Source organism: Patagioenas fasciata, chromosome 30 (assembly GCF_037038585.1).
Source record: "Patagioenas fasciata isolate bPatFas1 chromosome 30, bPatFas1.hap1, whole genome shotgun sequence".
NCBI lineage: Eukaryota > Metazoa > Chordata > Aves > Columbiformes > Columbidae > Patagioenas > Patagioenas fasciata.
In genome coordinates this window covers 3,089,855-3,110,971 of record NC_092549.1, presented here as the reverse complement: position 1 = coordinate 3,110,971, position 21,117 = coordinate 3,089,855, and the positions used below count along the sequence as shown (strand labels likewise).

Sequence of the window (21,117 nt, the reverse complement as noted above, 5' to 3'; positions counted from 1 at the left end):
GCGTCTTTAAAGGTGTTTTCTGTTCTAATACATAAAGTATTTGCCAATTAATGGAGAAGTCGGAGGGGGAGAGTGGGAAGGTCTTGGCTTTATGTGAAATACATAACGCTCAGAGCGGTGTTTCCTCCAGTAAATAACAATCAAAACGTTCACCCCCAATTAAACAGCAACACAATGAATCACCCCCAAAGCTCAGGGTTTTCGCCAGCCCTCGGTAATAAAAACACGTGTTTATAAATCCCATTTCCCTGGTTTTATTAAACGTTCCACGGCTGTACATGGGAAAGACGAAGCATTTCTGGTGCCGCAAACCGCGGCCGGTTCCGCGCGGCCTTCCCGAGCACGTACAGTTAAAAAACCCGCAAACATGCAAATTGTAGAAAAACCTGAAGCCGGCGGTGAAAAATAAAACCAAATTCTCCTTTTATTTTGTGCACGTCACAGTTTTGTTGCGTTAAACTGGGGGAGGTTCTAATTCTAAGGAACGTAGTGGCTGCTGGTTGAGCGGGACTTGTTAGTGATGGTTACTGAGCCATAGGGTTGAACCCCCACCCAAACTCCCCTCATTCCCCGTATCCCGGATTCTCCAGGCGCGGAAATGGGGGGGAAAAGGGGCTATTTTGGGGTTCTTGGTTCTGTCCGCGCTCGCTGGCATCAAACACCAAAAACTTGTGGTTTAACCCCGCGTCCAAATAATTAACCCCCAAATCTTAACGGCCAATTCTAGGGGTTCACACATTAAAGCGATAACTCTCATCTAAATTTCCCACAGGAACCTAAATCTCCGGTGTTCAAAAGAAATCTGTGTTAAGACAACCCAAAAGATTTATATACTGGTTCATTAGCTACATACTCGGGTTTTTTTTTTGCCTTTAGAAATGGTCACGTTGACGATGTCGAATTCCAAACATTTCTGCACAATAAACCCAGAAAACTATGATACAGTGAGGTAAAGAAAACGCAAAAATATTCACCCACGATAGATCTTCCAAGAAAATACCAACACAGTGATTTTTTTTGTTTTTCCTTTTTAAAAAAAGCACAAAACTTAGAAATGAACGGCATCGATGGCTATTGATCGGAGCGATCGCCTACGAGTTTCCTAAACCCACGAATCCACAGGGAAGCGTCAAGGTTCTCATCTCAAAGCCCCAAAAAGCTGGGAAGCGCCTCAAATCTCCGTCAGCTCCAAATCGGCGTCTTCGAAGCCGTAAAAGGACTCGGTCTCGCTCTCGCCCTCAAAGAGCCGGTGGAGGACGTCGGGGTCGGCGCTTTCCTCGGGCGGTTGCCGGCGCTGCCGTTCGCCGGCGCCGCGGGGCTGGCCCAGCTTCAGCTGCTCCTCCAGCGCGCCGATCAGCTCCTCCTGCATGTCGGCGTTGCGGGCGGGAGAGTTGGCGGTGCCGTCGGGTCCCGGCAAGACGCTGGCCACCAAAAAGGATTGTTGCACCAGCTCCGGTGAGTCCGCGATCACCTCCAGCGCCTCAGCCAGCCAGCACAGCACCAGCTGCAGGAGGATGTCCGAGTCGCAGCCGGAGTCCGCCAGCTCCTTGGCTTGCTCCTTCCATTTTTTATGCAAGAAGTTTTTCACGGTTCTTTTGATACAAACGTCAAGGGGTTGGATTTTGGAGCTGCAGCCGGCGGGGACCACGGCGGGGAGGGTGCTGGAGGCGCTCAGAAGGGCCAGAACCTCTTCGGAAAGGTGCGTGCGGTGGCAGTCCAGCACCAGCATGCCCTTGCTGTTCTGGCACGCCGTGTGTTTTCGCCACACGCGCGATGCCCACAGCTCCATCACCTCGTCGTCGCTGTAGCCGCCCTCCTTGGCTTCCAGCAGGACGGACTCCGGCACGTTGGCGGGCGGCTGGACGCGCCCGCGGTAGAAGACGAGCGTGGGGAGGACGCTGCCGTCGGCGAGGATGGTGAGGACCACGTCGCACCAGGGCTCGCCGGTCCCCACCGTCTGCAGCGCGTTCTCCTTGCGGTCGTCGCTGCTCAGCACCTCAACGTCGAGGAAGAGCGAGATCTCGTCGATGGCGGCGATCATGGAGAGGGGCAGGTCCTGGGTGTGGATTTGCCGCTGCACGAACTCGATGAAGCAGCCGGCGTTGTCCTCCACGTCCTTGGGGAGCGGGTGCGCCACGGCGCGGCGCGCGTGCGTGCTGAGGTTGTGCCGCAGCATGAACCGCACCGCCCACTCATAGGAGATCTTGAAGCCGCCTTCCAGCGAGCGGCCCAGCTTGGTGGCTTTTTGGAACAGCGTCTCCTCGTTGACGGGCAACTGCTGCTCCCTCTGCGTCAGCACCCACTCCGCCAGCTTCTCCTCGGCCTCCAAGCTCAGGTACTTGCCCTCCGACAGCGACGCCAAATTCTCCTCTTGGAACGCCTGGAACCTCCGCAACCAGCGCTTGATGCGGCGCTGCGGGTTGCGGAAATGCTCGGCCGCCTGCTCCGTGGTGCAGCACAAGGCGAACAGGACGACCCGTAGCTTTTTCACCGATAGCTGCAGCTTTTTGCCGGCGGCTTCGGGCTCCTTGGCCGCCTGCTCGTCGGCCACGTTGAAGGATTCGTCCTCCCGGCCCAGCGCGGCTCGTTCGTGCGACGCCGGCGCCAGATCCGGCTCGTCCTTGCCGGGTAACACGGACTTGGTTTTCACAGTAGCAGCTTTACTGGGGGAATAAGTGGGACATGGGTTCTTCACGCTCTTATCCTGGGGCTGGACGTGCCTTGAAGGGAGAGAACACAGGAGCCTCTTAAAACCTCTTAAAGCAAATGAGGCTGTTAAGGGAAAAACAAACGAACAAAAGGAGCCCAACCCCACCAAGCTGATAAAAAGTTTACAAAGAGTTTACCTGGAATGTGATATCCAAGTAGGCCCTGTGGACAAAACACAAAACACGTTTGTAGCTTGGCAAACAAAGTCGGTGCAAACAAAGTTGTCGCAGAGAGGAGCAGCTCCCTCTGGGTCACTGTGTCCCCGTGTCACTGCAGAGCGGCTGATCCGCACCACCAGGGACAAGGGACAAACCCTTTGCAGTGAGAAAGGGTCAGGGATGCTCAGCCCTGGCCCGATCTCTGTGGGTTTTTGGGCCGAATGAGCCACTTTGGGGCTCCATTCAAACCCGATGTCCCCAAGAACAGAGGGAGTCACCGCAGCACAACGATGTCCCCGAGAACAGAGGCCTGGCTGAAGCCTTAGGGCTTTGTCTGTCCCTGGGAGCATCTCCTGCTCCCCTATCTCCATAACAATGCTGGCTGGACAAGGTTTGATGGCAACTTTGATGGAGGTGAATTAATGCCTCATGTTTGCAACTTTTCTGCTCCTTTCCAAAGCTCTTACCTCGGAAAATAATGTTACTAAACTCGTGCGAGGGATTGAAGACCAGATGTTTGGCCATCGCGTCCCCCTCAGATGTCACAAAGAGACAAGAGGAACAGGAGAGTTTTACACCGCTGGAAGGGAAAAAGAGGCGAAAACAAAGTGAGTTATCCCCTCAATAACAATTAGAAATGAAAAGGTCACATCCAGCACACGCAATGTCCCAACCCCAAACCAATAACTCCCGCTCTTGCCCTTAATTCAATGTATTCCCCCATGTTGCAAAAAAATAGGGGGAGCTGTATCAGAAAAAAGAACAGCACCGAAGACCCGAAAGCCAACGCCAATTAGATTCCCCAGTAATTAAAATAAGACGATGAGTATCGCATTACCAGGCAGTGTAATTCTTAAACAAAGCCAAGTACTTTGGACTCTTGCGAGGAACGTGGTTGCTGTAAGACAAGAGAGTTTATTAAACGTTGGAATGACTCCGGGCGTTTAAAGAGCAACATGATTTATGGAGATGGAGCCAATCGTGGGTTTAGCGCTATTTTAGGTCATGTTCAGGGAGGAAGCGGCGCCACACGTACTTGATCATGTGGTTGGCGTAAGCGCGGGAGCAGCAGGTGCTGTAGCGACACAAGGAGCAGTGCACGTAGGTGGGGAAGTGGTTGGGGAAGTCGGGGATCTCGAAGCTGCACTCCAGGCACGTCTGTCGGCCCAGGACGCTCCTGCGGGGAACAATGACATTGTCACCATTGTCACCAGCGGCCCAACAGCGGTTTGAGGGTTCTGATGAGCAGCAGGACAGAGGACTTAAGGACGCGTCAATTTGGGGAATTCTGTGGCCAAACTCGGCGCATCTCGCACCCTGGGCTCCCCACCCTTCCCGCTTCCTCTAATCCAGTGCGCGATTAAAAGCGCATAATAAATTGACATTGGATGGGCAGAGAGCCCTTACGCCAATGAAATCCCATAATTTCTATAAAAGTGCCCGGTTAATTCTGTATTTCGCGCTTTCACCTCAAGGCGTTTCACAACACGACTCAATGTTCTGTTCTGTTTCGCGGGATCTGGCTTCTCCTAAAGCTCCCGTGGCAACCAGCCCAGCGCCGTGGGCTGCGTTACCCGCCCCCATTGAAGACCTAACAACGTTTCCTTTAAAATCCCCAAATAATCTCTTTTTAACGCGAAATTCGGCCCAAGGTTCTGACATCTTTTTGACGGCTCTCTTCTGGATGTTCCTCTGGACGGGTGGGTACAGGAAGATGGGCTGGGGGTCGGTAGCGGATGACAACGCGGCCGTTTCGTGCCCGGCGCCCTGCGCCATGTCGGGGGAAGACAGCGGCAGCGTCCGCGGTTGGCCTCGGGACGCCCTGATGGTCACCTGCGGCAAACGGGTACAAACACCCCCTCAAATACACTTGTCAGCGTTCCGGCTCCTCTCTCAGAGCACAAAAAGCTGTTCCTCGATACAATTTGTGCCCCTCTGGACATGATTTTGTCCCCAAAGGGTGTTTGGCTCGCTCAGGTATCTTCGCTTGGCGATAGCTTCGTTAGGGGAGCTCAAGCTCTGCCAAGCCACCTTCCCCTCCTTTTTCTCCCTTATTATTTCTATAAAATATCTAATTAATCCAACACAAACAGAACACATGGCTCTTCCATCCCTGTGAGTGACGCAGCTGAAGCGAACAGCAATTGCAATACGGCAACCCAGTTAAGTCGGATCTCTGACCTTGGTTCCAGGTTTCAATCCTTCCAACTGTTTGGGCTTGCGGAAAGTTTTGTGGTGCTGCAGCTTGTGTTCGATTTTATCCTTGGCAAAGAGGAACTGGAGTCTGCACTTGTTGCAGTGGTAAACACTCTTCTTCTAAAGCAAATGGAAACCAAAGACATTTTGGTTCAGTGAAAGCGAAGTCAAAATGCAGTAGGTTTAGAAAACCAAGAAGCAAAACCCCAGAGAAACCAAACACGGCGAAACAAACAACCCACTGCAGTTCTGAATGTGATGTTAAGCTCTAGTATATAACACCAAATCCATCTTGGATATGGTGGGGAAATGGAAATCATCGGTCCAATTCTCTCGTGGTGGTAGGAAGCTGCTGTTAGAGTGGCAATCCAGTTAACCTTGGAAATCTAGATGTTTAGAAACTATACAATTTCGTACTCAAACGAGGGAGAATTGAGACAAACAGGATTCCAAAGGTGGTTTCTTCTTGTTTGATTTCACCTGGAATCATAAATTTTATTTGGGAATCTTCCAATCAGGAGAAGTGAAACATTCAGGGGCGAGGAAATGTATTGTAAAGATGGAATTGTTCTAGGCTTTATACAAAAAGGAATAATATTGCTGGATTAATTAATTAATCATGGGAAGCACCCACAACAAACCCGCCGACATACCTGGTGCCTCATGAAGTGCTGCTGGAAGGCGTTGCCGTTCTTGAAGACCTTGAGGCAGTAGGGACAGAGCAGGTGCCGCGTGTCCTCGTGGATCATGCGGAAATGGCTGTCGACCTCGGAATAGAGCGACGAGCGGTACTGACAGACCTGCCAGAACAATATGAGCAGGGTGAGCATGAGCCAGCACTGGGCCCTTGTGGCCAGGAAGCCAATGGTACCTGGGGTGGGTTAGAAGGGGGTGCTCAGTGGGTCAGAGAGGTTCTCCTGCCCCTCTGCTCTGCCCTGGGGAGACCACACCTGGAATATTGTGTCCAGTTGTGGCCCCTCAGCTCCAGAAGGACAGGGAACTGCTGGAGAGAGTCCAGCGCAGCCACCAAGATGCTGAAGGGAGTGGAGCATCTCCCGTGTGAGGAAAGGCTGAGGGAGCTGGGGCTCTGGAGCTGGACAAGAGGAGACTGAGGGGGGACTCACTGCTGGGGATCAAGATGGAAAGGGGCAGTGTCAGGAGGATGGAGCCAGGCTCTGCTGGGTGACAGCCAGTGACAGGACAAGGGGCAATGGGTGCAAACGGGAACACAGGAGGTTCCGCTGGAAGATCACAGTATCACAGTATCACAGTATGTTTGGGATTGGAAGGGACCTCAAAAGATCATCTAGTCCAATCCCCCTGCTGGAGCAGGAACGCCTAGGTGAGGTCGCACAGGAATGATGAAGCAACTTGTTGGGGGTGAGGGTGGCAGAGCCTGGCCCAGGCTGCCCAGGGAGGTTGTGGAGTCTCCTTCTCTGCAGACATTCAAACCCCCTGGACCCCTTCCTGTGGAACCTCAGCTGGGTGTTCCTGCTCCGGGGGGATTGCACTGGATGAGCTTTCCAAGTCCCTTCAAGCCCTCACATTCTGGGATTCTGTGAAATCATGCAGGAATTCATCTCGCATCCGCGGAGATCTCACGGTGCGGAGTCTGGGCCAGTGGGAGCGGGTGCTTGGCTAAAAGACGCCGGGTTTCCCCTAATACTCAAGCGCACGTGGCTGAAATTGAGCCTGCGAAGCGCCTCGGATACCTGACACACGTAGGGCATCTCCCCGGGCTTGTGCGTGTCCTTCATGTGCTGCAGGAACATGGGCTCCGTCTCAAACGCCCACTCGCAAATCTTGCACTTTGCTGCGAGAGAAAGGGAAAGGTGCTAAGAGCAGAGGCACAAAAACATCCGCCGCCTGTCACAAGTTGCTTTGGTAACAACTTAAACCAAAACCAACCAACTAGCTCTCGGCTCTTTGAAGTGGGTAGATAAAGTGTATCCTAAGGGGTTTCCAAAAGGTTGTCTTAAGTTAAAAGAATATACAGTAAGCAGGAAGATGCCTCGATGAGGAAACTTCAAGAGGTTTGACATCAGATGTCAACCTACTGGTAAACATTAAATTCCAGCACGACGTTGCTATTGAACCTGGTCTTGAAAATGCTTTTGAGTTTGCAGAAATGTGATTTAGATGGATTTTTCTGCTGGGTGGAACAGACACACCTGTCTCAGCAGATTAATACCAACCAGGAACCCTCCCAAACAAATGACGAGAGCAAAACGGACGCACTGGTGGACTCGTAGGGACTGTGGACGTTCTCCAGGTGACACTGGAGCTGGAAGGGCGTGGAGAACTGGCGGTAGCAGTGCTGGCAGATGGTGTGCACGTCCACCTCGCCGTTCTGCTGGTCCAGCTCCACGTGGTGCTTCATGTGATTCATGAACCTGCCGGAGGCGAGCGGAAAGCGCGTGAGCCAAAACCGCGACACCGGTGACCATCACTGGCGCCGCGCGGTTTGTCAGCGGCGTTAAGACGTTTCCTTCTCGCTCTTTCCACCAAAAGCAAAGTCTCCTCCAAGCCAGCAACCGGCTGCCCGGCTCTAGAGAACAGATTTTGTGGTATAAGGGCTCTGCTCCTTGTTTCTGACCCCGCAACCTGTGTGACAACAGGCGAATCTTTCCCTTTTGTGGGAACTTAGTTTGAGAACAAGAGGTACCAGCCCAGCACAGTTAATGTGTTTAATTGCTCTGCTCTGAGAGCCAAGGGCACTGAGCTCTGCCCACAGGGGTGAGGCAGCGAGGAAGGGGATGGACGGACAGAGCCGGACTGACACCCACACTGAGCAATCCCAGTGTTCCAGCCCATTAGCATCATGCTGATTATTTAAGGAGAGTTGGGAACTTGCGGTTGGCTCTTCCGATCTCTCTGGGGTAGCTGGGAAGTTCAGTTGGGATGTTTAGTTGGGTTTTTTGCCATTTTGCAGAGGCCTCTGGGCTTTTGTGCCTTTTCCCCTCTTTTCTCTCTCTGGAATGGGCTGTGGGACCTGGTGCCGTTTCCTGGCACTGGCTGCTCAGCGTGTTCATGAGGAATTGCCTTGACTATCTTTTATTTCTATTTTATATATATATATTTACTAGCAGTGTATTAGTATTTTGTTATTTTATTCAACTGTGTATCTCCATTCAAGTCTCTCCCTTCCCTATCGATTCTCTCCCGTATATGGAGCAAGTGATCGGCTGCATGGTCCTACCACCAGCTCAGGTTAAACCACAACACAAAGCCGTGGGGCCTGAGGGACCAACACTCACGCTCACCTTGATTTGCAGACCCAAGGCAGCCACATTTTTGCAGCACGCCGCGCTCCTCTTACCGTATGTTGTTCTTTAGCCGCTTGGTGCAGTGCGGACACCTGAAGGAGGTGGGGACCTTGGGGAAGTTGAGCAGCTGGTTCACTTTGCCACCGTCTCTGCCGTAGTAGAAATCATCAACCAACATGATGAGCTTGCTTTGGGACGCATCCACGACGTTTTCGCCGGGTTCTGGGGCTTTGGCAGGCGGGGACAGCGCAGGGCTGGGAGTGGAAGAGGGTGGTGAAGCAACAGCCGTAGTTTTTTCCGGAGACGGAGGCTTTGCAGATTGAATATTTGGTTCAGATTCTAAAGATTTCCTTTTCTTGAGGAACTCAACCATTTCAGGGCAGCAGTACTAAAAGGAAAAGAACCACACGACAAAAACCCCGCGTATTAAACTCGGAACTACGTTAAACAAAGACTAAGGAGTAACGTTAAGCGCTCACTTACACACATGTGTCCTCTGAGAGCTTCCGTGACCCGAAACTGCGCGTCGCACCGCGGGCAAACCTTCCTGCCACCGTCTTGCAAATCGAACGTGGGAATAGGAGATGAACTGACTGCAACGGGGGAAAAACCACGTCAAAATGAGAACCATTACACATCAATTTAGAGCTAGGTAAGCTTTGAAATGCTTTCAAGAGCTCTGCTTTTAACTACTGACTAGACTGGAAGAGGTGGGAAAAGGACGTAAACCTCTGATAATCTGGATGACAATACAGACCCCCCTATAGCTACAATAAAATAGAAGCGTCTCAAAACTACAGATGACACAAAACATCCTTTAAATCAACTTCTGGACTCCCAAATGCCTTAGGAAGGTGCTTTTTTGGAAGAAGAGAAGCCAAGATTTAACCCTTTTCCTAGCGTAGCATATTTCAGGTGTGTGTTCTCAAGGTGGCAACACACACACCAGTAATTTGGAATAACAGAACAAAATAAGGGGTGCAAACATCCCCACGCAAACCAGAATCACCGGAAACCACGCAGATAAACCCAAGGTAATTAAAAGCAAAGCTTTTCAAGCGTTTATCCCTATTAGCAAATCTCAGCAGCTACAGGTTTGTGGTATTTTCACTCTGGAGTCTCAGCAGAACTGATTGAGTTAATACCTTTTAACGAGGAGGACGAGGAGGAGGACTCGGAAACGCTGGATCTCTGGGAACCGTGCACGGGGCTGCTGTTGGAAACCACGAGCGGGCCGGGGCTCTGGCCTAACGAAGGAACCGTGTTCAAGGTGTTCACCAGCTTGGCCACCTCGTTGCTGTTCTCCCCCGTCACCCCGGGTCTCTTGACGGTCACAAAGCTGGCGATGCTCACTGCAGACAAACAGCAGCGCTAGGACGCAAAGAGCGACATCCAACCCCCTCTAGAACGTCCCCCTTGTCCCTCACATCCTCACTGGGTGACCGAGTCACCAGTTCTACCCCGTTAACCGATGCTGGCGAGACTGGAAACCGCGTTTCACCCAAGGTGAAACGATGAATCCCCTGGCTTTGGGTTACCAAGGGCGGTGCTGGAGGGGACTTACTGGGCTGTGCGGCCTGGGACTGCGGCACGGTGCTGCGGATGGTCAGCGTGGCCGGGATGACGGTGGTGAAGGTGTTGGCGGTGGGCCGGACCGGCATGGTCGTGCCGGGTCTCACCTGGGCCATTTGGGAGAACACCTGAGGAACTCCGACCGTCGGTTTCACAAACTGGGTACCTGGGGCTTCAGAAACAAATGAACACGGCAATCGAGTTATCTAATTGCATTCCTCACACGCTAATACCTGAGAGCATCCTGTTTTGCAACAGCACCGAGCTCCCAAAATCCCCAGGTTTGAAGAGTTCAGCACCTTATTTCACTTAGCAGACTAAAGATGAATGTGGATGCAGGTAATACAAATATATATATATATATATATTTAATCCTTGGTAATATAAAAAGGAAGATGAGTGTGGCTTTGGCTTGTTCCAATCCTTACCTGGGACAAGGGTGATGGGTCTCACTGTTTGACCCTGCTGTACATTCAGAACAATCCCAACCTGGTTCATCGTGTTCTGGACAGGCCGCATGTTCCTCACGGGAAAGCCCTGCAGTCAAACAGAGCTATTTCTAAATCTCTATACATTAAATAACACAAAACAACCCCACCAGACGTCAGCTCAAGCGCAACATCCGCCGCAGAGCACAAGAAAAGCTGAAACAAGCGCTTGATTGTTTCTTAAGAGAGAAGAGTCTTGCGCGGCCGAGTGGAGCGGACGGTCCGCGCTCACCTGGGTGGTGATGAAGATGGGCTGGCTGGTCACCGGAGAGCTGGTGACGTGGTTGGCGTTCTGCATGATCTGCACGGGCCGCAGCACAGGCTGGGTGACGGGTCGGAGCACGGGCTGGGTGACCACAGCACCCAGTCCTGAAGCTGCATTCTGGGCCAGGAGCAGCGGCTGCCCGCTCTGCTGAACCAGGGGGTTGCCGGCTGGAAGGGGAACAGAAATACAAGTCATGTTGGGCAGGTGAAGAGGCTGCTCAGGAGACTCCACAACCTCCCTGGGCAGCCTGGGCCAGGCTCTGCCACCCTCACCCCCAACAAGTTGCTTCTCATCTTCCAGCGGAACCTCCTGTGTTCCAGTTTGCACCCATTGCCCCTTGTCCTGTCACTGGGTGTCACCCAGCAGAGCCTGGCTCCATCCTCCTGACACTGCCCCTTTCCATCTTGATCCCCAGCAATGAGTCCCCCCTCAGTCTCCTCTTGTCCAGCTCCAGAGCCCCAGCTCCCTCAGCCTTTCCTCACACGGGAGATGCTCCACTCCCTCCAGCATCTTGGTGGCTGCGCTGGACTCTCTCCAGCAGTTCCCTGTCCTTCTGGAGCTGAGGGGCCACAACTGGACACAATATTCCAGGTGTGGTCTCCCCAGGGCAGAGCAGAAGGGGCAGGAGAACCTCTCTGACCCACTGACCACCCCCTTCTAACCCACCCCAGGTCCCATTGGCTTCCTGGCCACAAGGGCCCAGTGCTGGCTCAGCCCACAGCACCCGCTGTTCCCAGCTGGTCTCCCATCCAAGCACTGACCGGGCCCGACCCTGCTTAGCTTCCCAGATCAGACGAGATGGGGCGTTCTCAGGGTGCTATGGCTGTATATATTACAGTATGTATATCTATATGTTCCCCAAGTATGTCCTGATAATATCCAAACTAAACCCTTTTTTCATGCTCACCCTGCTGTCCCCAGCACCCCCAGGTCCCTTTTCACTGCTCCAACAGCTCATTCCCCAACTTACACTGGAACCTGGGGTTGTTCCTGTCCATATACAAGGCTCTACCCTTGCCCTTGCCCAGCTGGCAACGTTAGCCTCCAGAATCTGAACGAGTTTTCCAGAGCGTGCTTTCCAAGTAAACCCGTGAAACTATCCAACCCTTCTATGTAGTTTTAATATTCATCTTTAGCCCAGGGCTTGCCAAGCTGCCTAGGAACGAGCTTTTCAAATCTCTTCGCCTCGAGCAACCTCACACACGATTATTCTGGCTCCTACGTGCCCTTTGAACACGGCCACAGCTGCTATAGGTTGTTTTTTTTCCTAGTCTCGTTAACTATGGAGTAACAATTCACCTGCTGGCAGACATGGGGAAAACTGAAGCCCTGGCACGGGACGCACGGCAGCGGCACAGCCACGCCAAATATTCCTGAACAGAACCCACAGGCTGCGGTTCACCAGGGCCAAAACTCACAAGGAAACTAAAACTGAACCTTCCCACAGCAGCAGAAACTTCAACCAGAACAGAGGTTGAAAGAGGCTGACGCTGAAGTTGTGATGCGGATACACGCTGTGTCGTGAGAATATCTTACGGTGGTTCTAAGCGCTTGTTCTCTTGATTCAAGAGTGAAACAACCTGCTTGAAAAAGCCTCGGGATCCCGTTTGTCCCACGTGCGCTCTCAGTTCCACAAGCTCTCGCTTGCCAAGCGGAGCAGACTCGCAATATTTGTGCAGAACGAGGCAATTCCAACTCCGGAACGTTGCCCAACTGCTTCTGGCAACTCGGGGAGGGGGGCCCGTGTTGCACCAAAACAGAGATCAGAAGAGTTTCCCAGCTCCTGGCAGCGTTTGCTGGCAGCCGCAGCAGGGGAGGAATCCAAAGGAGCAGCGGAGAGGATGAAGGAGGCGGCTGGGATGAAACTCAAGTCCAGCAAACGAGCAGGGTACTTATTTGGGCTCCAATTCCTTCCTCTATGCTGTCCCTCCTCACAATGTTTGGCTCATCCATATATTTGTGTTATATCCACTCACTATGCACATGTATGTGATATAAGAGCTGGTTTGAGTGGGATGCAGGTAGAGCTAAAAGCAATCAAAGGAAATTAAGGAAAGAAATTAGGCTGAGCGTCACTTCAAATATATTTAGCTTTCAGTAATTCTTCCTTTTATGTCCCAGTAATTGGAGACATTTTAGAACTAATCTGCAGGGAAAGATCCAGCAGAAAGATGGGAAAAGCTAAATGAAAAGATCCTTCCGTGTCCAGTTTGGAATCCTCCTTCTGGATTTTCAGACGTTTCTCTACCAACATGGATGTTGTTGTTTAAGTAAAGGATGAATTTTCGGCCTCCAGATTTAACGGGGCTTTTTCAGCCTCAGCTTGTAAGTCTGTTTAATTAATGTAAAACAAAACGCGAGCCGACAGCCACGAGCGTACAAAGCAGATTGCCGAGAGCTGGGCCGGCTCCAGCCGCCGCTCATTTCGGGAGCGTTCCGCAGTCACAACTTCAACCGGGATGTGACCCCCGGTTACCGGGCCAGCAGGGAGGTGACAGATGTCCCCGTGGCACTTTGCCACGCCAAATCCTCGCTGGCGCCGGGCCACAAAGGATTCCCCTGCAAGTCCAAGTCGTGTCAGCCGAGCTTGTAGCGACTCCAATATAACGCTAAGGGAAGAAGAGGCCACGCTGTGGGATGAACAAACTGTGGTTGTGTTGATCCCGGAGCTGCGTCGGTGCCTTCCAGAGGAGAATTCACCGCAGTGTGGGAACTGGAGGTGTCTAAAACGTATTGTGGCGCGGAGTTTTTCACCTATAGCATCCATACTGGAGCGTTTCCAGGTGTGCTGCTCGGTGAAGGAGAAAGGCCCGTCCGGAGCTTGTTCCCACTCCGGTAGATCCGAAAAGCACCGGTATAACCCGCACCATCCAGCTGACCCCGCGGTGTTGAGTCCGTGGTGTCAAACGCTCTGTTTTGACAACGTTACCAGAGCCGACCGGGCTGCCAAGTCGTAAATTCTGCCTCTTTGGGAAGTCGCTGCGGCTCTAAAGGTCATTTTGTTCCCTCTCCTCCCGCGCAGCCCAACGCACACCTGGTGAATCCGCGGGTTTATCGCAGCAGTCTAAGAACAATTCAATCAATAGTTCCCAAGTGTCACCACCCCCGGGCAGCTCCCCCAGTTTCTGTACTGGGCACGATGTCTGGAACGCGGCCCAGCAGTCCTTGACTTGCTATAAACAGCGCTCGGCAACAACCACAACATCACCACTTATCAACGTTCTTCTCACCCTCCAGCACAACACAGCACCACCCAGTGACAATTAACTCCGTCCCAGCCCAAGGCAGGACCTTCGTTTAGCCCAAACGGCAAAATGCTCATCATTGAGATATAATTAGTGTACGAGGCCTAAACGGCCCAACCCAGATAGAAATCAACACTCAGAAAGTGTCAGCCTTATGTCTTTATTTAGTGGAGCTATTACATAGCATGTGAGAAACATAAAGCTTCCTATATGGCAATTATTGCTTTTACCAGCCCCAATTTCTCATAGTTTGAGACAGCTACTGGATAACAACGCACTCCGATCTGTACATTAAATGCAAACACCAAACATCTTTCCCTTGGTGGAAACCAGGAAAAAGCAACCAAACCAACACCAGCCAAACCAACGCCAGCCAAACCAACGCCAGCCAAACCAACGCCAGCCAAACCAACGCCAGCCAAACCAACGCCAGCCAAACCAACGCCAGCCAAACCAACCCAAAGTGGTTAAATAAATACTAAACTGGTTGGAACCTCTCTGTTTGCTGCAGAAAGTAAAGCACAGGAAATACAATTCTGCGAATCCCCAGCATCCTCACCCATTTCTGAACCACCAGAAGATGCAAAACCACTCGCCACCGAACGCTGGTAAGGTAGGAAAGCACTTTGTAAAAGAAAAAGCATCATTCTCTATGTAAATGATCCATTCTCCGCTTGTAAGAAACCACAACTGCGAAGCGCTAAGAACTTCTCAAATAAGTGGATAGGATGGAAGCAATCCCTGCAGTTTCATGTTTGAACACTGATAATGGGAAGAATTCCGGATTAAAAGAGCGAATTACCCGTCGCAGTTTTCTCAACCGAATGATAATCCTCGACGACTGAGTCTTCGATCACGTCGCTGATTTTCTGCCAGGGCTCCAGCTCCTCCTCCTCGCACTCCATGAAAAGATCCGTGTCCGCCATCCTGCAACGGGAAAAGAGGAGGAACCGTCACTGGGAAACTGCTCTGTGAAACATCAAATTACCCAAAAAGCGGCGGTTTGAACGTACGCGCCGAACTTTGCGCAGCAACGCGGTGAAATATCTTGTAATCAATGAGGAAAAATAGCCAGCTACAAAAGAAATCAAGTCTTGCTCGTCAAATAAAATTACATCAGTATATTAGAGAAGCAGAGTGTTGTAATAATCCTAATATCCAATTAAGCGGGTGTATTACGTGAAGCATGAAAGAGCTCCCGTTCCGCAGCTGCTGCGTTTACAGGAAAGCTACGGCGTGTGGAAAACGGTGTCAACCGCCTCTCGAAGGTGGGAAACGGCGCGCGGCGAAATGAGGTGACCGATTGTACCGCTCGGCAACCAACTCATGGAACACGAACTCCTGCTATTAAGAAAAGACACAAACCAAAAAGATAAGGACACAAAGAATTTTGGGATGAGATACGGAAAGAATTCCAAGCAACGAAGCCCAGGTCTGCGCTAGAAATCCACCCCGCAAAGCAACAAGCAAAGAGCCTCAACTGTTCTCTCTGCTTGTTAACAAACTTTGTATCCGATGATAAGTAATAGAAACAAGCGGAATCGGTACAGCCGATCGGAACCGATGTCACTGCATGATCCATCCACATCTTGGTGATTTGCAATATTCACCCTGTTTAGAACCATCTAGAAACACCTCCTGGGTGAAGCTGGACCCGGCGACACTCCCCCCGTCGCTATTTATCCGGAATCATGTTACTCCAGGCAGCCGAGATCCAGCCTTGACGCTCCGGCAATGGGCAGCTATAAATAGCCAGGATAAATAACCTGCTCTATTAATTAAATCACACACACGCCTGCCCGGGAGGGTAGAACGACGGGGGAAGCCTTTTGCACACGCCGTATAAAGAAATATATTATTCAACGCCTCATCGTTATTCAAAAGATGCAAAGACAAAATGCTAAAGAGACGGGAGTTACAAGCTGCTTTTGACACTCACTTGCATTATGCGCATAGTATTTCGTCTGCTCGCGTCGCCCGAACTCAGAAAATGTCTCCTCTCCTCTCTCATGTAACAGCTTTGTTTTGCAAAGCTTTGATCTGGAATATTTTTGTATGTAAGAAGCCTTTGCTCAATAAAATGATTAATCCCGATGATAAATACTCTACATTTAGCTCTTCAGCGCGCACTTGGCAGATGCTCGGTTGAAGAATGCGGCTGCCAAAATATGTGACCAAAGGAAAAATCAAGATAAATTACAAAGTGTTCTAGACGCTGCAAGAAATATAGAAATGAAGGGGTTTTCTATCCCCTTCGGGTGCGAAATGGGAGAAGAGGTTCAGGGGATGGTACAAGATACATCACAAACCACCGCAGGACACGGGGTTGTTATTTCCCATGAGATAATGCACCGGCCATTCACCCCATTGCATCCCCTGATCAACGCGATCGCCGCTATCGAGGGAAATCTGACAATCAGATTCCCCTGGATCCTTTTCTTTGATGTCCCACCGAAAAAGAAGCAAAATTCTCTCGTAATTTCCACCGAAATTTGGGATCTACGACACAATCGCGTTCATGGATGAACGACTTTTGCGTAGCTCGACTCAGAGCGTCGTTATTTTCCCAAGAGAAAAGGAGAGGATGGGTAGAAAGGACCGGACGCTGCTTTAGGAGACGCGGGCACCTCCGATCTTCAAACAGCACAAATGCTCAGCCCCGTTTTGGCACCAAACAAAGGACGTGGTGACCACAACGCAAGTTTGAACCCGGTAAATTCGCCACCAGTGGGTCCCGAGAGGTTCGGAATCCGCTATAGGAGACGTGGGGCTCTGAGCTACAGGTTCATTTGGTTATTGGACACGAGTCACACACCTGCTGCATAGACACGTTCCTTTTGATAAAGGACTTGGAATTACTGACCCGTTCTTCAAAACACATGTTGGGACGTGTTGCTCACTACATAAGCTTTGCTTTCCATGGGTTTTAATTAAAAAGAGTATAAGTAAATGAGTGCTTAACACAGGGTGAAAGCATCTGCACCACAACCGCTCTTCAGAGCACGGGCTCCGGTGATTATTAGTGATGAAGGACCCAATGGAAGTTGAGGAGTAGTTTATGACTTTAAAGATGCTCCTTGCATCGCCCAAAAGTCCACGATTAACACATTTGAGCACAAACCGCAGCTCAGAAAATCTCACCGACTGTATAAATACCCTTCATCCTTCTCGTCCAAGGGCTGACGGGTTTTACACCGGTCCGGATTGGCCACCGAAGATTTAATTGTGATGTGGCTATAGTGCTATCGATAGGCAACTGGAAAACAACCTCCTCCCCTCCTGACAGTCCGGAAAAGAGAATCTAAGATATAAGATCAAGGGTCTGTCTGTAAGAGACCTACAAATAAGCCTGAGGAGATGATCCGATCATGCTTTAGGACAGAAATAAATGCATAAATCAACATCTCTTGGCCAAATTCTCCTTCTGAACGGCCGCTTCTCTCTGTTACATCTTCCCTGCGCGAACGCTCAGCCCCAACAGAACCGCTGTCCTGTTTTCTCACTTGCTGTCGTATTTTCCCACTTCTTTCCATACCTAACGGCGAGGAACATCTCAACTTTCTAAGAACTAAACACCCAACGAGGTTACACCAAACGCAAACGGATCCTCCGATAAGGTTCCCGCTGTCACCCCTGCCCTGAGAACAACACAACGCTCCTCCTCCTTTAATGACCAACCGGCACGGCCTGGAGCTGATACAATCACAGCGATGAAAACACAGGTTGGCGATGGTGTCATCGCTGTTTCTGTGGCCGCTCATCACCAGCGACACCTCCAAAAGAAGAGGGGAGGCGAGCGGCACCGAGTTCCACGTTCCATCCCTCAGGCCAAGGGGAACTCACCTGCCGGCGATTGATGTGGTTGACTCGACTTCACTGGGCGCCGCAATAATCCCAACAGGCATTTACATCCCTTACGATTTACAGCCCTGTATGTTTTACGAAAGGCTTTGAAGTGCGCGACGCCTGCTAATTAACGTGTATTATTACACACCCCATTACGACGATTGTTATCTACCCTGAAGTTTGCACAGCGGAGCGATGAAAACAAACCGCTGATTATTTGTCTCCGAGCACAGGACTCCCCGACTCTTCCAGAGCCGGAGAGCGTGGCTGGAGCGACTTTTCCACACCGCGCTCTTTGGGGAGCAGCCGGCGGTGACACCGAGACAGCTGGAGGTTCCGATGGTACCGGAGCTGTGCGGACGGCGCACACAGACAACCGTATATACCCACAAAATCAACTGTAAGAACGCTCACAGAGCCCGCGGCCAGGCCAAGCTTAGAGCAGCGACGGCCTTATATGCGCTAATAACGACACAACTGAAAAGGCGGGCGCGCAAGCTCGGCTTCAGCTTCGACAACCGCAGCGCCCTGGAGCTACAACACTTTCCACAGACACACAATCCACAGCCCCTCGAGAAGTATTTCCCGAGAGAAGCGACAGACCCACCCCATCCCGCACCCCCTGGCTCCTGCCCCGTTTGGAATGTTTCGGTGACAGCTGCAGCACCGAGTTCAACAAAGTGAAGCTGTGCGTGTGTTTTTTACAAGGGGGAGAAGCCCAGAGCGAGACGCAGCAACAGTGGGGTTGCCCAGAGGAGCGGGACCCCGGTGGGAACCAGGTGAAAGCCTCCACGCTAGCAAACATCTCATTTTCAATACCTCCAGTGGGTATCTCGGCGAGCCCGCAAAAGGGATTTACCGCAGGTGTGCTGGGCACAGGGTGACGCAGCGAGCGATCCAGTCCTTGTGGGTGCAGGGGGAGCACTGGGAGAGCCCAGGTAACAAATACACCCAATGGCTTCCCCGCTACACCTACCCTAAGGTGTTTGGGCTGCGGGCAGGGGTGGGTGACACCGCTGCTGTCACCAGAGGGTGACAGGGCAGGCGCTGAGGGCAGGGGGGGTGACACCCCTTGTATCACCAGAGGGTGATGGGGAAGGCACTGAGGACAGGCCCCAGGCCAAGGGGGGCCCCTCGCCCTCCGAGGGGGTGGGCAGTGATGCCCCCCATATCGCAGAAAGGGGTTTTCTCCGGAGAAGCAAAGCGCAACCCACCCTCGGCGGATCCTGGCGGCTGAGGAAGAAAAAGGAGAAAAATAATCCCCGTGCCCAACATGGCCGCCCACCCAGCACCAGCCACGGCAAAAGGAGGAGGGGGAGACACGATAGGGAGGCCGCGGCCGCCCCCTCCCCCGGTGCTAACGGGGAGGCCCCGCTCGGTGTCCCTGGGGAGCGGGGGTCGGGGGGGACACAGAGCGGAGGGAGCTGCCGGTGGTGGGGCCGCTTCACCGCCCGCTCGCCCCCCGCCGCCGGGGGTGTGCGCGGATCCCTCCGCCTCCCCTCAGCGCCCGCCGGGGCCACATTCCGCCGCCCAGCGGGAGCCGCCGCGGCCGCAGCTCCTCCCCGTCCCCCGCTCCGGCGGCCCCGAGCCCTCCCTCCTCCTCCTCCTCCTTCTCCTCCTCCGGCCGCTTTGTGTACGGCGCGCTCCGGCCTTGTCCCCCCCTTTATTCTCCCTCAGACCCGGGCGGTTCGAACCGGTTCCAACAGTCGCCAAACGCCGCGGTGTGTGTGTCCCCCCCCCGCCCCGCAACGCCTTAACCCTCCCCACATAACGGGCCCGCTCCGCCTCACCTTCCTCACCGCCGCGCTCTCCCGCCGCCGCCTCAGCCGCTCGCTCTCACAGGGCTCCGGGGCGAGGCGGGCGGCGGGGGAGGGCAGGTGGCATGAGCCCCCCGGGAGCCCCGAGCGGGATGCTGAGGAGGACGATGAGGTGTTAGCTGTTGTTTCCGCGCTGCCGCTGCGCGTTCCCGCGGGGAGCGGCTCCGGGACCGGCGTGTGTGTGTGTCCGTGTGTCCCCCCTCAGGAGAGTAGAGAGAAAAAGAGCGCCCGGCGGGCTGATACACGCGCGAAGGCACACACACATACACACACACACAAAAAAAAGGGGGACCTGGCCGGCGGAGGGATACGGTGACGTCATTTCCTTCTGGGCCGCGGAGAGGAGCGGGGATTGGTGCGCGGCGCGGTGACGTCAGCGGGAGGCGGGCGCAGCCGCTACCTCAGGCCTGGCGGGGTTCGGCTGAGGGAGAAATGGCGGCGGGAGCGGCGGCGCCTCCCGCTCCTCAGGGCGACCCCCGCGGGCTGCGGGGCCTCGGGGCTGCCGCGGGGGGCGAGGCGGGCGGGGGAGCCGCGGGCGGGCCCGCACGGGCCCTGCTGGAGGCCTCAGGTGGGCGGTGCCTCCCCCTGAGGGGGCCGGTGGAGTCCAGCCCAGGAGGTGGTTCCTTGGCCTGAGTGTGGTTTCCAGCCCAATCTCCCCTTTCTAACAGGTGTCACTTTGGCTTTACCTGCGGCACTTGTCGCTTTTGGTGGTGTTTGTGACATTTTGGGCCCTACAGGTTGGCAGTGGGGTGAGGATTCAATGCTGCCGCCTACAGGTGTAGGGATGCTGAGGTTATTAATGTAATTAGGTCTGGGTGTCTCAAGTGTGAGGTTATTTGGGGGCCGTGGGAACAGCTGAGGTGGGAACTGGAAGTGCTCAGTGATGGGGACACGCAAACATGGGTTTGGTGGCCGTTTTGGTGGCCACAAACAGCCCAAGGGACACTTATTGAAGAGAGAGGCTTCCAAGGTTCGCAGATTATCACAGGCTTTTTTAATGAAGCTATTCCTGCATTTTGTGTCCCGTCTGTGGGATTCTCCGCACAGGTTTCATCCCTCAGAGGTGATTTCAAGAGGGAGGTGAAGGATTAAGTTGCCCTAAAAGTCTCCGTGGGCTCTGCGGAGGTTTCCTGGGCTGCCCACCTCGCTGTCACAGCTTCCAAATACCCTCAAGGCAGCGATATAAATGCTTAAATTGCACATTTGCTTAAGTACATTTGTGGATCGGTGCCATCTGAGTCCCCTGTGCTGTCCAGCCGGTGACTCCACGTCTCCCTCGCATCAATTCACGCAGCTGGTGTCTTTAATAATGAACTTATTATTGCGATTATATCTTTAATAATGAACTCCTTGCTGGGAATAATTGAGGGCTGGTGGAGCACACGGCTTTTAACTGCCTGCCATACAGAAGATAGTGCGGTTAAAACGGGTAATGCACGTTTTTATTAACATATTTAACAAAAGTACAAGTGTTAATTTTAGAATTAACATATTCAGCATAATTTGAAATGTTACTTTGTTTGTAGAGCTCCCGTGAGTTTGGGAAGCGCTGTGC

At 52.7% G+C, this 21,117-nt stretch overlaps 1 protein-coding gene and 1 pseudogene across 4 annotated transcripts; both read right to left on the bottom strand.

The window, feature by feature from the left end:
* Window positions 1-230: 230 nt before the first annotated feature.
* POGZ (pogo transposable element derived with ZNF domain) lies at window positions 231-19,829 on the bottom strand. Of its 4 annotated transcripts, none has more exons than XM_065857510.2 (18): window positions 19,536-19,829; window positions 14,702-14,826; window positions 10,622-10,821; window positions 10,330-10,438; window positions 9,894-10,073; window positions 9,475-9,681; window positions 8,813-8,922; window positions 8,383-8,717; window positions 7,302-7,456; window positions 6,776-6,876; window positions 5,717-5,863; window positions 5,049-5,180; window positions 4,528-4,700; window positions 3,904-4,044; window positions 3,706-3,765; window positions 3,335-3,447; window positions 2,847-2,871; window positions 231-2,720 (listed from the first exon to the last, which is right to left on the bottom strand). In XM_065857510.2, exons 2-18 carry the CDS (start codon window positions 14,823-14,825, stop codon window positions 1,172-1,174), a joined length of 3,861 nt encoding a protein of 1,286 aa, XP_065713582.1. In that variant the 5' UTR covers window position 14,826; window positions 19,536-19,829; the 3' UTR covers window positions 231-1,171. The 4 variants fall into 4 exon arrangements, with proteins under 4 accessions (XP_065713582.1, XP_065713581.1, XP_071656468.1 ...); XM_065857509.2 differs by having other exon boundaries at window positions 5,049-5,183; window positions 19,536-19,828; XM_071800367.1 differs by lacking the exon at window positions 19,536-19,829 and adding an exon at window positions 15,079-18,316 and having other exon boundaries at window positions 5,049-5,183.
* Window positions 11,367-11,485, bottom strand: LOC136113060 (5S ribosomal RNA; annotated as a pseudogene).
* Window positions 19,830-21,117: the final 1,288 nt, after the last annotated feature.